Consider the following 15,415-nt stretch of genomic DNA (forward strand, 5'->3'; position numbering starts at 1 on the left):
TGCTTACGATACAGAGCATGACAGGTGCCCTCCCATCATTAGATTAAAGGGCAGAGGCGTTTTATTTCTCAGAGCATGACAGGTGCCCTCCCATCATTAGATTAAAGGGCAGAGGCGTTTTATTTCTCAGCCAGGCTCACCGCACTGAGGATGAAAATCATTAAGACCCCAGAGTCCTGCCTCTTTGCTATCACTTCTGATTGACCCAAAAGGGCGAATTTTACCGCATTCAAAGTCTATCTTAATCTTCAAAGCTATGACCAACCTAGACAGCATATTAAAAAGCAGAGCCATTACTTGGCCAACAAAGGCCCGTCCAGTCAAAGCTATGGTTTTTCCAGGAGTCACGTATGGATGTGAGAGTTGGACCATAAAGAAAGCTGAGTGCCAAAGAACTGATGCTTTTGAACTGTGGTGTTGGAGAAGACTCCTGAGAGTCCCATAGACTCTCAGGAGAGAGATCCAACCAAGTCCAAACTAAGGGAAATCAGTCCTGAATATTCACTGGAAGGGCTGGTGCTGAAACTCCAGTACTTTGGCCACCTGATGTGAAGAACTGACTCATTGGAAAAGACCCTGATGCTGGGAAAGATTGAAGGCGGGAGGAGAAGGGGATGACAGAGGATGAGATGGTTGGATGGCACCACTGACTCAATGGATATGAGTCTGAGCAAGCTCTGGGAGTTGGTGATGGACAGGGAGGCCTGGTGTGCTGCGGTCCGTGCAGTGGCAAAGTGTTGGACAAGACTGAGCAACTGAACTGAACTGAATCTTCAAAATTAAAAAAAGATTAGCAAAGCATTCCAGGACCTCTTCAGGAAGAATGTGTATTTCCTGGTGTGTTGGCTTAAAAAATGGAACAAGGCTATGTCGTTTACACCATTTCCAGATTCCTCAAGATTACACGGGTTAAGAGCAGTCTGCTAAGAGCCCAGGAGAAAAGCCACAGGGCCAGTCCCAGGGCTGCCACCCCGTCCGGGGTCTCACTTCTCTCTAGATCGAAGGTGAGCTGGATGCCAGGCACAGTTTCAACGAATTAAGATGAAAAATGCGGGTGGGGAGAAACGGTCCGCACGGGACCGTTTGCAAAGAAACAAAGGCCTAGAATCAGAGCTGACAGCCACTCAGGCGGCTCTGATGCCCGTGTGGGGAATGGGGGAAGAGACTGAGCATCTTCAACGACAAGAGTCCACAGTTCCATAGACTTCAAGGCTCTCCTCGAAGAGTTTGGATGAGGTCACTTCCAAGACTCCTTTAGGTACTTCAAAATGAAGGTCAGCCACGGATAGTGAAACTTAGATGACAGTTCAGCGAAAGTCCCAAGCCGAGAGAAATACCAGTTACAGCAAGAGATGATCTCAGAACAAGTATTCCCATGGCTGCGTCATCCAATATGGTAGCCTCCAATGACACATGGCAGGGCTTTCCTGGTGGCTCGGTGGTAGAGAATCTGCCTCCAATGCAGAAGGCACAGGTTTGGTCCCTGGGTCGGGAAGGTCCCCTGGAGAAGGAAACGGCAAACCACTCTGGTACTCTTGCCTGGGAAATCACATGGACAGAGGAGCCTGGTAGGCTACAGTCCACAGGGTCTGAAGAGTCGGACATGGCTTAGCACCTAACAATCACCAGAAAAATGTATGTAAATAACTATAGTTTAGAGATCACTTAATAAAAGAGACGTCACAAAGAAAAGCATGTGAGTGACTGGGAAGTTCACAGAAGAAATGCTACCAACAAAAAGACCGAAAGGTTTTCCAACTCTTCCAAATCATACAATGAATGCAAATTAAAAGATTACTGAGAAGTCGCTGTTCTCGTATCAATTTGGCAAAATATTAAAATTATAAAAACTGATTCATTAGCCAATGCATCTATCCAATAGAATGTTAAACAATCAAAAAAGACCTCTTTTGGAAAATATTTTAAGGACTAAAGGAAATCCAATGTTAATTTTTTTTAATTAGAAAAAAGATTAATAAAACTAATTAAAATATACATTATACATGACAGAAAAATACTGGAGAGCAATCTGCCAAAAAATTGTATAGTAGGTATCTCTGTATACGAAAATTATAGATTTTCTTCTTAAACTCAATCTTGATTTTCTACAGTGAGCATGTATTACTTTTACCATTGGAAAAAGACTTCTTTTAAAATAATTTAAAAATTGACTTGAGAAAGAAATCCTACTTTTGACAACTGCAAGTATAGACTAAATGCACTAAGAATAAGTATTCTAAATTATGGGAGTTTATATTAATTGTAACTTCTAGTCATTTTTTATTTGTCACTGTGTGCCCTGTTGGAATTTATCCTGAGGATTGATCAATGTTTCATGTTTCAAAAGACAATATTTGCTTTTTATTTGCCTTTGATTTAAAAAAGCAAAGAAAAGGATTTTATCAAAGTCAATCAGATAAATGTAATCCAATTATGAAAATAAATCCACCCTTGATCTTGCATTACTTCAAAAGAATGGGTCTTTACGTCTGTGTGAATTATACACAGCACACCCATGGGACCTGCTCTAACTTAGCCTCCAAACTGCCAGGTCAGCAATACCAGGGCGGAATGTTCTCAAGGGGACTGGCTGGGCTGGGAGCGCTGGGTCTTCAAAGGAAGCCCAGAGCCAGTGGGAAGGGCGGCTCCCAGGAGGCACAGGGTCTCCCATGACCCTTCAGCATCTCAGATCGGGGGACAACTCAACTAGCCAGCCTCCAGGCACCCTATTCTCTCATCAAAAGAGAATTTCTAAGAGTGCTCTGCAGGTATTGTATTAATCTACTTTTTTTGTTTGTTTGTTTTTAACAGGGTGTTTTAACATTTTAATGTTTATTTTGGATTATCCCAAACTAACTTCATGCCTTTCTTTACTTTCTAATTATTTTCAATGAGGCTTTTAATTACAAAAACAATACTCATAAAAGACTTCTAATTGTACAGAAGAATAAAAAATAAAAAGTAACATCACTACATGAAGTATCATCACTTCAAGGTATATAGATGGGGAAACAACAGAAATAGTGAGAGACTTTATTTTCTTGGGCTCCAAAATCATTGCAGATGGTGACTGCAGCCATGAAATTATAAGACGCGTGCTCCTTGGAAGAAAAGCCATGACCAACCTAGACAGCATATTAAAAAGCAGAGACATTACTTTGCCAACAAAGGTCCACATAATCAAAGCTGTGGTTTTTCCAGTGGTCATGTATGGATGTGAGAGCTGGACCACAAAGAAGGCTGAGTGCCAAAGAAATGATGCTTTCAAACTGCGGTGCTGGAGAAGACTCTTGAGAGTCTCTTGGACAACAAGGAGATCCAACCAGTCCATCCTAAAGGAAATCAGTCCTGAATATTCATTGGAAGGACTGAAGCTGAAGCTGAAGCTTCAACTACTTTGGCCACCTGACATGAAGAACTGACTCATTAGAAAAGACCCTGTTGCTGGGAAAAAGACTGAAGGCAAGAGGAGAAGGGGACAAGGATGGTATCACCAACTCAATGGACATGAGCTTGAGCAAGCTCTGAGAGATGGTAAAGGACAGGGAAGCTTGGCTGGCGTGCTGCAGTCCATGGGGTCACAAAGAGTCAGTCACAACTGACTTGACTAACTGAACAACAACAACAAAACCATTATTCTTGTCCCCAGTGGTAGCCATGCTAACAAAGTTTCTAGTGAACCCTTTCAAAAATTTTCCGTGCATACACAAACACATATTTTTAAATCCACGTATGAATATATCTTTGTATATGTGGGTATAGATTATATATATTTTAGCTTATTTGGGGTTATAATTGTACACAGTGCTTTCATTTGGTTATGTCAGCTTTTAAACTGGGTTTTAAAAGTTTATATAAAAGTAAAGAGGGCTTCCCTAGTGGTTTAGAATGGTTAAGTGGTTTTTATATATTTTATATATATATATTTATATATTTTAGCTTATTTGGAGTTATAACTGTACAAAGTGCTTTTCAATTTTGTTATGTTACCTTTTAAACTGGATTTTAAAAGTTTATATAAAAGTAAAGAGGGCGTCCCTGGTGGTTAAGAATGGTTATGTGGTTAAGACTCTCCCTGCCAATGTGGGGGACACTGGTTCAATTCTTGGTCCAGGAGTCAAAAAGAAATGAACAAATAAGAATCTTTTTTTAAAAAGTAAAGAATTATTTCATCTGCAGGAAATGTATTTGCGCACATTTGTTCTCTGAAGTCCTCAGAAAAGAGAAAAAAGTTCCTGATAAGGAAAGTTCACGAACAGAGGGCAGATCATCTTTGTTAACTATGAAAAGGAAGGTTTCAGTTATAAACCAAGATAATTTAAACAGAAGGCAATTCTTTTGAAAGAGCTGCCTTTCTACCTAAATTTCCATGATTGCAGAAAACCATCCCGAGTGCATTTCCTCCAGACACAGTTAGGTAATCAGATAAGAACAGAAAACCTCGGCCCTGCCGGTCTGCACAGGCCACCGCTTGGAGGGGAGACATGATCACCACCGTCCCTTCTCTGCAGTGGGCACCGTCCTCACGGGCCGTCCACTGCTTCAAGGGAGGGGCCCAGGGGTGAGCAGCTGGCTACAACTCAGCGGGAGTAATTAGGGCCTGCCTCTGGGGCTAAGTCGCTCGTCACTCAACAACCCCACGAAACGGGTCTGAGTCTTGCCCACGTGTCACAGGTGAGGAGACGGACGGCACAGAGAGGCTGAGCCCCTTCGAGGCTGCACAGCTGTCCTCAGGCTCCGGTGTGTGTGCTCACGCAGACCGCCTGCAGGAGGAACAGGGAGGGCGCCAGCAGAGCCCAACGGGGAGACAGAAAGGAATCGCAGGGTGGCCCTGAGCGGGGGTGTCATTAAGGGGCTGAAGCTGAACAATACGCTGGGGGTCCAGGCCAACGGGGAAGAGAAGGCAGAGGCGTGAGGACACCACTGGGACCTTGGGCCCCAACCTCCAAAGTCTCAGACCAGGAGGGGATGAGTGCTGAGACCCGGGCAGAGACCCCGGAGTGCCTGGAGAGCATCACAGACCGCCTGGGCGACGTGAGGTGTCTTCCTGTGCGTGCGGCACGCAAGGGGGTTGGATGGAGCCGGGAGCAGGGGACCTGCTGGTGAGAGCCCACTGGTCTCCGGAGGCCTGAGCATGGCACCCCAGGTGCTCCTGGGGAACATGGGGCTTGGGAAGGACTCAGCATCCCAGCGGTATGAGGCCTGTTCAGGAGACGAGAGGCTGGAACTGCAGCTGCCCAGGGATTCGCCGCCCCGGCTCCCAGCTGGTGCAAGGATTGGTGACTTCGCTCTGCAGTCAGATGCCATGAGGGGACATTCGTGATGGGGAGGCATCTCAAGTATATCTGACTGCAGATATACTCAAAGTACATAGTTAACCTTAAAGAGACTATTTTAAACCAGAAGAGACTGCTACCTGTTAAGCTTTTCCTATACTGAAAGCGGGGGTTTAGTGGAGGGCAGTGGTGGGGCAATCTGAGAACAAGTGATTAGAATACTCAGTTTTGGTATTTGAGTAACAGAAGACATGCTATTTTTAAAAAATGAGACGCTAACATCTTATAGTTATGCTGGTAACTGTATCTTTTCTTTGACATATTTGCTAACAGCTTCATGGATGTATACTTAATATGTAATACACTGTTCACGTTCATGGGGTTCTAGCAGTGGGGAATACTGGAGAGGTTTGCCGTTCGCTCCTTCAGTGGGCCTCACTTTTTCAGAACTCTCCACCGTGACCTGTTCGTCTTGGGCGGCCCTGCACGGCATGGCTCACAGCTTTATTGAGCTGCACAAGCCCCTTCGCCATGAGAAAGGAGAAGAGGGTGGCAGAGGATGAGACGGTTGGACACCATCACCGACTCAACGGACATGAGTTTGAGCGAACTCCAGGAGGTAGCGAAGGACAGAGGAGCCTGGTGCGCTGCAGTCCACCGGGCTGCAATGAGCTGCACATGACTGAGCGATGGCGCACACACAAGCGTTCATATTTAAAGGTGAAATTTGGTAAGTTTGAGATACCTATCTACCTATCTATGAATATTTTATGTCTCCACGAAACCATCACCACAATGAAGAGTGAGGAGGAAGCTGATAAAAGAGAACCCGTTTTGCTATAAAATATCCCTGAAAACACATATAAAGAGAAAAACTCACAAAAGTAATCAATTTTGAATTTTAAGAAATCATAAATATTTAAAAGCTCTATTTATATAATAAAAGACGAGCTCCCCAATCAAAACCATGTGACTCTGATATCAAACATTCCGAAAGAATCTTTGTTATAAAATTTAAGGATTATTGAGGAGATGCTGTGTTAAGATCCCACACAGAGTTAACGCAAGAAAAGCTTACCGACTGCTTAGGTTTTTCTGAATCACTGTAAAGTAACTGATGTATGTCAGACACCTGTTGCTGCATGGTAAGTCACCCCAACAGTCAGTGACTGAAACGATACACATTACTGTGGCAGGGGAACCAGGTGTGGCTTAGCAGAATACCCGTGTCTCAGGGTCTCTGCCCCTTCGAGGCTGCAGTCAGTGCTGGCTGGTGCCGCAGCCTCTCTGGAAGGCTCGCCCAGGGAAGAAGGCCCTGAGTTCACACACGTGACTGTGGACCGGACTCTGTTTGTCTCAGGCTGGAAGGAGGCCCTAGGCTCCTTGCTGGCTGTTGCCAGGAACCTCTGTCAGCTCCTTCCAAGTGGGCCCTTCCGCTGGGCAGCACCTGACCGCTCTCAGAGTCAGAGGGAGAAAGCAAGTGAGGGACCGGGAGGCAAGCAAGACAGCAAGTTCGCTGTCGCTTTTGCCGCATTCTTTCCTTTAGAACTGAAGTTCTAGGTCTGCATCACACGCAAGGAGGGGAGGGCATCAGCGGGGGAAGAGGTGGGGTCAGCAGAGGCCATCCGCCTACCGCAGGGATTCGTTGCTGTTCAGTGGCTCAGTCGTGCCCAACTCTGCGACCCCATGGACTCTGGCACACCAGGCTTCCCTGCCCTTCAACTCTTAGCCTTTCTACTTTTCTAAAATGAAGCCAGAAAAGCACATGAATCTATATCAGGATATTTCTATGCTTAAAAATATCCCAGGACATCACCCACCACAGAAGAGACTGTCAGGACAGACGCCCTGCACTCACCTGCATTCGATGAACCAATGACGGATCTGATCCTGAAGGTTCTCCTTGATGTCGGGACCCTCTGTGAGTTTCAGGTCATCCTTGATTGTGACTAAGGCATCTCTGTATTCCTCTTCGTGCTTTATCTGCACCTTATTCCTCAGGTGGGACAGCCTGTCAGCCTGGATCATTGCAGCACTGACTTCATTAAACAAAGGAGGTGGATTCTGAAAATACAGGCCAAAAGGTTTGAGATCATGAAGGTTATAGTGCTGGTGAAAAACATCAGACACTAGTGAAACATGTCAGTATCTTCAATAGTGTCTTACCCAGGGCCCTTAAGAAGTACAAACAGAATGAAAGAATCAGATCTGGCAGGAGAACTTGAAGGAGTGATTCGCCACCGTGGGGAGGAAGGATCAGATCACTTCGTACATTTTCGAGAAACTGGCTGGGGGTGGGGGTAGGTAGCTTAAAAAACGCATACTTGGTAAATCGTTCAAAAATCTTTCAAGTTACAGAAAGTGAAGCTTTTCTAAATCTTCTTGGTTAGGGGGAGAGAAAAGAATATAGAGTAAGAAAGCAAGAACCGATGAAAAGAGTTTGGGTGTTCTGATTTCAAGAGAAAAACGCTACCAGGATTTCCCTGGTGGTCCATTGGATAAGAATCCACCTGCCACTGCAAGGGACGTGGGTTCAATCCCTGGTCCGGGAAGACTCCACATGCTGCAGAATGTCTAAGCTCGTGTGCCACAACTACTGAAGCCCTCACACCCCGGAGCCCGTGCTCCACACAACAGAAGCCATCACACCGAGAAGCCTGTGCACACAACTAGACAGCAGCCCCTGCTCCAACCAGAGAAAAGCAACAAAGACCCACAGCACAGCCAGAAGTAAACACACAAAATTACAAAAAGAATAAATCATGCTGACAACACAAGCTGCCAATACTAAAAACGCACTGATTCATAATATTTTGTGCTGGATTTTATTGTCTTCTCTGCTCTTGATGTTATTAGGTCTGTCTTGTTCGTATGACATACTGTACAATCCTGTACTTCTGTGCGGATCTTCCCATGTTCATTCAGGTTAGCAGCTTGAAGTCGGCTACGGGAATATTTACACCATCAGTCAGTTCAGTTCAGTTCAGTCGCTCAGTCGTGTCCGACTCTCTGCGATCCCATGAATCGCAGCACGCCAGGCCTCCCTGTCCATCACCAACTCCCGGAGTTCACTCAGACTCACGTCCGAGTCAGTGATGCCATCCAGCCATCTCATCCTCTGTTGTTCCCTTCTCCTCCTGCTCCCAGCCCCTCCCAGCATCAGAGTCTTTTCCAATAAGTCAACTCTTCACATGAGGTAGCCAAAGTACTGGAGCTTCAGCTTCAGCATCAGTCCTTCCAAAGAAATCCCAGGGCTGATCTCCTTCAGAATGGACCGGTTGGATCTCCTTGCGGTCCAAGGGACTCTCAAGAGTCTTCTCCAACACCACAGTTCAAAAACATCAATTCTTCGGTGCTCAGCTTTCTTCACAGTCCAACTCTCACATCCATACATGACCACTGGAAAAACCATAGCCTTGACTAGACGGACCTTTGTTGGCAAAGTAATGTCTCTGCTTTTGAATATGCTATCTAGGTTGGTCATAACTTTTCTTTCAAGGAGGAAGCGTCTTTTAATTTCATGGCTGCAATCACCATCTGCAGTGATTTTGGAGCCCCGAAAAATAAAGTCTAGAAATGAGCAAATACGACAGATGAAGGCTTGAGTTACTACTTTGATCTGACTGTGCAGACTTATGAAAGTGGTAGGGAAAATAAAAGTGCAGATACACATAAAAGTGTGTCATGTCTGTGTCAGAAACTATCATCTGATTCAGCAAAGGAGTCCTTGACTTAAAAAAAAAGTTGAATGAGTGACATCCCGCCATAGATTTTCCTGTTTCACTTTCATCTTCCTCATTAACACAAAGAAAAGTATCAGTCGACATGCACACTGAAACGACACTCATTCGTCAACTGCAACCACAGGCTGACAACAGATACATGGGTTTAGTAAAAATCAAGGAAGGTGCTCTGAGAGAATCCACAGCTACGTTGAATGTGCAAGGAAGAGAAGTGCATATTTCACAATTATTTGTAAATTGCATGTACATATCCTATATCAATGACATGGTAATAAACATAGGTCTGAATACATACGCATGTGTTTCTTTCCAGAGAGTCATGGTTAAGCATTATGCAGGAGATGTGGGTTCAATTCCTGGGTCGGGAAGATCTCCTGGAGGAGGAAATGCAACCCACTCCAGTATTCTTTCCTGGAAAATTCCATGGACAGAGGAGCCTGGCGGGCTACAGTCCATGGGGTCGCAAAGTTGGGCATGACTGGGCACACAGAGCACAGAGCCTGGGGCCTGGGCACATCCGAGATCAGAACTCAGTTGTCTGTGACTCCTTGGTCATCTGCATACCCCTCCACTGCCCACCTCTGTGGGCCTTTCTTCCCAAAGAGGCTCTTTGGGATGGGATAGTTAAAGAGCCCTCGGAATCAGGGCAAAGCTTCTTGTTGTTTAGTGGCTAAGTCCTGTCCTGCTCTATTGTGACCCCATGGACTGCAGCCCGCCCGGCTCCTCTGTACATGGGATTACCCTGGCCAGAATACTGGAGTGGGTTGCCATTTCCTTCTCCAAAAGCTGAGCTAACCAACCTCAAAAGATTTTTTTGCCAAATCAGAAGCATAAACGAATCTTCCTCTTCCTGGAAAAGTGAACAAGATAAGCCAAGGGCCTGAAGAGGAGTGCGAACGTGGACTGTGGGTAGAGGAGATGGGGTGGGTATGCGGAGAAAGAGCTAGCACGTCTGATAATGTTCACACAGACCAGCAGTTCTCAACCTGGTTTGTGCCTCAGTACCTTTGTCAGTCCGGGGAAGTCTACGGATTTCCTCTCAAAATAACGTTTTCAAATGCAGGCTTCCCTGGTGGCTCAGTTGGTAAAGAATCTGCCTGCAGTGCAGTAGACCTAGGTTCGACCTCTGAGTAGGGAAGATCCCCTGGAGAAGGAATGGCGACCCACTCCAGTATTCCTGCCTGGGAAATCCCATGGACAGAGGAGCCTGGCGGGCTATAGCCCGTGGGGTCACAAAGAGTCGGACATGACTCAGCAGCCAAACCACCACCAAAGATAAAATGCACAGATTTATATGGGAAACCAATTACACTGACACATAGCTCTACCTGGTAATGATTAGGCTGGGATTATGGACGAGTAAGAGAAAGGCCACAGAGATAAAGTGCCATTTTCATCACGTCGTATCAAGGGTGCACACTGTCAGCAAGACTTACAGCTGATGATGCTTCCCTGGGTCACCTGACTTAGACTTCACACTGCCCTCTTTGGAAGAAAGTCATTAAGTGCACCCCCAGTTAAAAAGTCAAAAGTTAAGTTCCTCTCCTTGAGGATAAGTTTCTAAAATTATTTGGGATCACGCAGCATAGATGATTTGTCGGTTTGCTCACATTTGTTAATTTACTTGATCTTGTATTTTTATCCGTATGGCCTCATGGATATTCATTTTCCACTTCGGGTTATAATCCAGTACTACTTTATTGTTTTCTTTTCAAATTGTCCCAGTTTTGATCACTGGGAGCTCTTCCAGTTGGCTCCTGTGTCACTTTGAAAAACTTCCATCATTATATGCATGTGTTTCTGCGGTTTTAAAAAATATGTTCATTTTACATAGACCTAATTGGTAAAACTTCAGTAACTGTTTCCCCAAGAGTATCATACCCCCAAATCCAAAACAACAGGGAAAGATTAGCTGCTTCAATAAATGGTGTTGGGAACATGAAGGAGAATGAAACTGAGCCCTGATCTCACGCTATATACAAACATCAACTCAAAATGGATTAAAGACTTAAACATAAAACATGAAGCCAGAAAACAACTCAAGAAATAAAGAAGAGGCTTCTTGACAGTTGTCTTAGCAATAATTTTTTGGGGTATGACACCAAAAACACGGGCAACAAAAGCAAAACTAGACAAGTCGAACTATACCAAACTAAGAAGTTTCTGCACAGCAAGGAAACAAGAAACAAAATAAAAACGCAACCTACAGGAAGGGAGCAAATATTTACAAACCACATATCCAATAAGGAGTGTGGAAAAAATATAAAGAACATATGCAACTTAAAAATAGCCTGGACAGGCAAGGAACTAAGAGACAATTTTTGCCAAACAAGACACACAAATGGCCAACAGGTATAAGAAAATGTGTCACCATCACTGATCATCAGGAAAATGCAAACTGAAACCACGAGAGACAGCACCTCACCTCTGTCAGAATGGCTACTATCAAGTAGAGAAAAGACGGGAAACTGGAACCCTTGTGCACTGTCGATGGGAATGTAAATTGGTGCAGCCACTCTGGAGGTTCCTCAAAAAATTAAAAACAGAACTACTGTATGACCTGGCAGTCCTACTTCTGTGTATGTATTCCTATGGATGTGAGAGTTGGACCGTGAAGAAGGCTGAGCGCCGAAGAATTGATGCTTTTGAACTGTGGTGTTGGAGATGACTCTTGAGAGGAGATCCAACCAGTCCATTCTAAAGGAAATTAGCCCTGGGTGTTCATTGGAAGGAATGATGCTAAAGCTGAAACTCCAATACCTTCGCCACCTGGTGTGAAGAGCTGACTCATTGGGAAAGACCCTGATGCTGGGAAAGATTGAGGGCAGGAGGAGAAGAGGACGACAGAGGATGAGATGGTTGGATGGCATCACTGACTCGATGGACAGGAGTTTGAGTAAACTCCGGCAGTTGGTGATGGACAGGGAGACCTGGCGTGCTGCAGTCCATGGGGTCGCAAAGAGTCGGACACGACTGAGTGACTGAACTAAACTGAATTCAAAGGAAATGACCTAAAGAGATATCTACACCCCATGTTCACTACAGCCTTATTCACAATAGCCAAGATATGGCTACAACCGAAAGCCAGGGCCCAGTTTAGATCTGAAACTCCCGAGCCTTTTGTTGTAAGTTTTTTTTTTTGTTGTTGTTTATGTTTTCGGTTACTGTTCCTTTACAATTTCCTTCCTCTGTTCCCTTCTTTTTTTCAAGAACTCCCGCAATTTTCTTTACACACGTCCCTCACCCATCACTTTGTCATCTGGCTACTTTTTAGGAGATTTCCTTAACTTTTTCTTTCAACTTTATTTTTTGAAATTTCTATTATTATATTTTAACTTTTCAACAGCACTGTCCTATTTTTTGGTTTCCCATTGGTGGGGGGCATGGTATTTTAATTCCTGGATTCAATAATCTGTTTTTGTTTCTCTAAGGTTATTACTTTCAGAATTTCATTTTTCATTTTTATTCTCTTCCTCTTTCTCCTTCCAATTTCTTTTCTGCTGCATCTCTGTCTCTCCTAAGTGACTGGCAACTCTTTGATGCTCACCCTTATTTAGGAGGAGGCTCCCAGACCTGTTCGGAAGCTGTGTAGGGTGGCTGCTGACTGCTGGGGTCAGAGCTGTTTTCTAGGAGGTATCTGAAGATGGACTTCCCTGGTAGCTCTGATGGTGAAGAATCTGCCTGCAACACGGGAGACCAGAGTTCAATCCCTGGGTCAGGAAGACCCCCTGGAGAAGGGAATGACAACCTACTCCAGTATTCTTCCCTGAAGAATCCCACGGAGAGAGGAGCCTGGGGCTATCTGAATATTTGTTGAGGTATCTGAATATCAGTATCCAAATGTGTTTGAGCTGGTCAGTTTCTGCAGACAGAACTCCTCCCACACGCTCCGGATGCTATAGAAGCATGGCTGCCCGAGCCCAGCAGAGGGAGGGAGCTGTGGGTCTCACTGCTGTGAACACAGAATTTCTCTTAATCCTCCCTCTCAGAACAGGATCTCAGTTCGCTCCTCACTGGGCAGAAAGAAGAAGAAAACACATGCGCTTACTCTACCAGGTTAACCCAAACTCACTGATACATTTGAGTTAGATCTGATAGACAGAGTGCCTGAAGAACTATGGATGGAGGTTTGTAACACTGTACAGGAGGCAGTGATCAAAACCATCCCCAAGAAAAAGAAATGCAAAAAGGCAAAATGGCTGTCTTAGGAGGCTTTACGAATAGCTGAAAAAAAGAAGAGATGCAAAAGGCGAAGGAGAAAAGGAAAAATATACCCATCCAAATGCAGAGTTCCAAAGAACAGCAAGGAGAGATATGAAAGCCTTCCTAAGTGAACAATCCAAAGAAATACAGGAAAACAATATATTGGGAAAGACTGGAGATCTCTTTGAGAATATTAGAGATGCCAAGGGAAGATTTCATGCAAAGATGGGCTCAATAAAAGACAGAAATGGTATAGACCTAACAGAAGCAGTAGATATTAAGAAGAGATGCCAAGAATACACAGAAAAACTGTACAAAAAAGATCGTCATGAGCTGGATAACAAGGAAGGTGTGGTCACTAACCTACAGCCAGACATCCTACAGTGTGAAGTCAAGTGGGCCTTAGGAAGCATCACTAGGAACAAGGCTAGTAGAGGTGATGGAATTCCAGCTGAGCTACTTCAAATCCTCAAAGATGATGCTGTGAAAGTGCTGCACTCAATATGCCAGCAAATTTGGAAAACTCAGCAATGGCCAAGGGACTGGAAAAGGTCAGTTTTCATTCCAATCCCAAAGAAAGGCAATGGCAAAGAATGCTCAAGCTATTGCACAATTGCAGTCATCTCACACGCTAGTAAAATAATGCTCAAAATTCTCCAAGCCAGGCTTCAACAGTAAGTGGACCAAAAACTTCCAGATGTTCAAGCTGGATTTAGAAAAGGCAGAGGAATCCAAGATCATATTGCCTAAATCTGTTGCATCACAGAAAAAGCAACAGAATTCCAGAAAAACATCTACTTTGCTTCACTAACTATGCTAAAGCCTTTAACTGTGTGGATCACAACAAACTGGAAAATCACAGCAAACTGGAAGAGATGGAAAATACCAGACCACTTTATGTGCTTCCTGAGAAACCTGTGTGCAGGTCAAGAAGCAACAGTTAGAACTGGGCAGGGAACAACAGACTGTATCAAAACTGGGAAAAGAGTATGTCAAGGCTGTATATTGTCACCCTGCTTATTTAACTTATATTCAGAGTACATCATGCGAAATGCCAGGCTGGATGAAGCACAAGCTGGAATCAAGATTGCCGTAGACGAATAAGCTCAGATACGCAGATGACACCACCCTTATGGCAGAGACAGAAGAGCACTAAAGACCCTATTGATGAAGGTGAAAGAGGAGAGTGAAAAAGCTGGCTTAAAACTCAACATTCAAAAAAGGAAGATCATAGCATCTGGTCCTAACACTTAATGGCAAATAGATGGGGAAACAATGGAAACAGTGACAGACTTTATTCTCTTGGGCTCCAAAATCACTGGGGATGGTGACTGCAGCCATGACATTAAAAGACACTTGCTCTTTGGAAGAAAAGCTATGACAAACCTAGACAGCATATTAAAAGTAGAGACATTACTTTGACAAGAAAAGTCCTTCTAGTCAAAGCTATGGTTTTTCGAGTAGTCATGTACAGATGTGAGAGCTGGACCATATAGAAAACTGAGTATTGAAGACCTGATGCTTTTGAATTGTGGTGTTGGAGAAAACCCTTGAGTTCCTTGGACTGCAAGGAGATCAAACCAGTCAGTCACGAACTTCCATGGTGATTTCTAAAAGAAATCAACCCTGAATACTAATTGGAAGGACTGATGCTGAAGTTTAAGCTCCAATACTTTAGCCACCTGATTCAAAGAGCTGACTCACTGAAAAGACCCTGACGCTGGGAAAGACTGAAGGCAGGAGAAGGGGACAACAGAGGACGAGATGGTTGGATGGCATCACTGGCTCAACAGACATGAGTTTGAGCAAGCTCCGGGAGATGGTGAAGAACAGGAAAGCCAGGTGTGCTGCAGTCCACGGGGTCACAAAAGAGTCGGACATGACTGAGCAACTGGACAACACTGATGCATCTCTTATGTTCCTTTGTTTTAAACTTCTCAGCATCAGTTTGTTTGAAGTTTCTCCCTTTCAACAGCATATAACTGGGTATTAAAATTCAGTCTGAGAATGACAGAAAAGAGGATCTTTATTCATTTAGATAAGCAAAATATTTGGAGCTAATTCTGCCATCTTATACTTTTTAACACAATTTCTTGTTTTCCCTTTCCTGTCTTTTGATGGCTCAGACAGTAAAGAATTTGCCTGCAGGAGACCCAGGTTCAATCCCTCAGTCAGCAAGACACCGTGCAGAAG

General features: G+C 44.4%; 1 protein-coding gene across 1 annotated transcript in view; it reads right to left on the reverse strand.

Annotated features, from left to right (window-relative positions):
• The window catches only part of IQCA1 (IQ motif containing with AAA domain 1), a 171,526-nt gene that overhangs the window by 127,086 nt on the left and 29,025 nt on the right, over positions 1–15,415 (reverse strand). Inside the window, exon 5 of the mRNA XM_052637841.1 lies at positions 7,135–7,340. Coding sequence (XP_052493801.1) covers positions 7,135–7,340 — 206 coding nt within the window. The remainder of the gene's footprint in view (positions 1–7,134; positions 7,341–15,415) is intronic.

This window comes from Budorcas taxicolor, chromosome 3 (assembly GCF_023091745.1).
Source record: "Budorcas taxicolor isolate Tak-1 chromosome 3, Takin1.1, whole genome shotgun sequence".
NCBI classification, from domain to species: Eukaryota; Metazoa; Chordata; class Mammalia; order Artiodactyla; family Bovidae; genus Budorcas; species Budorcas taxicolor.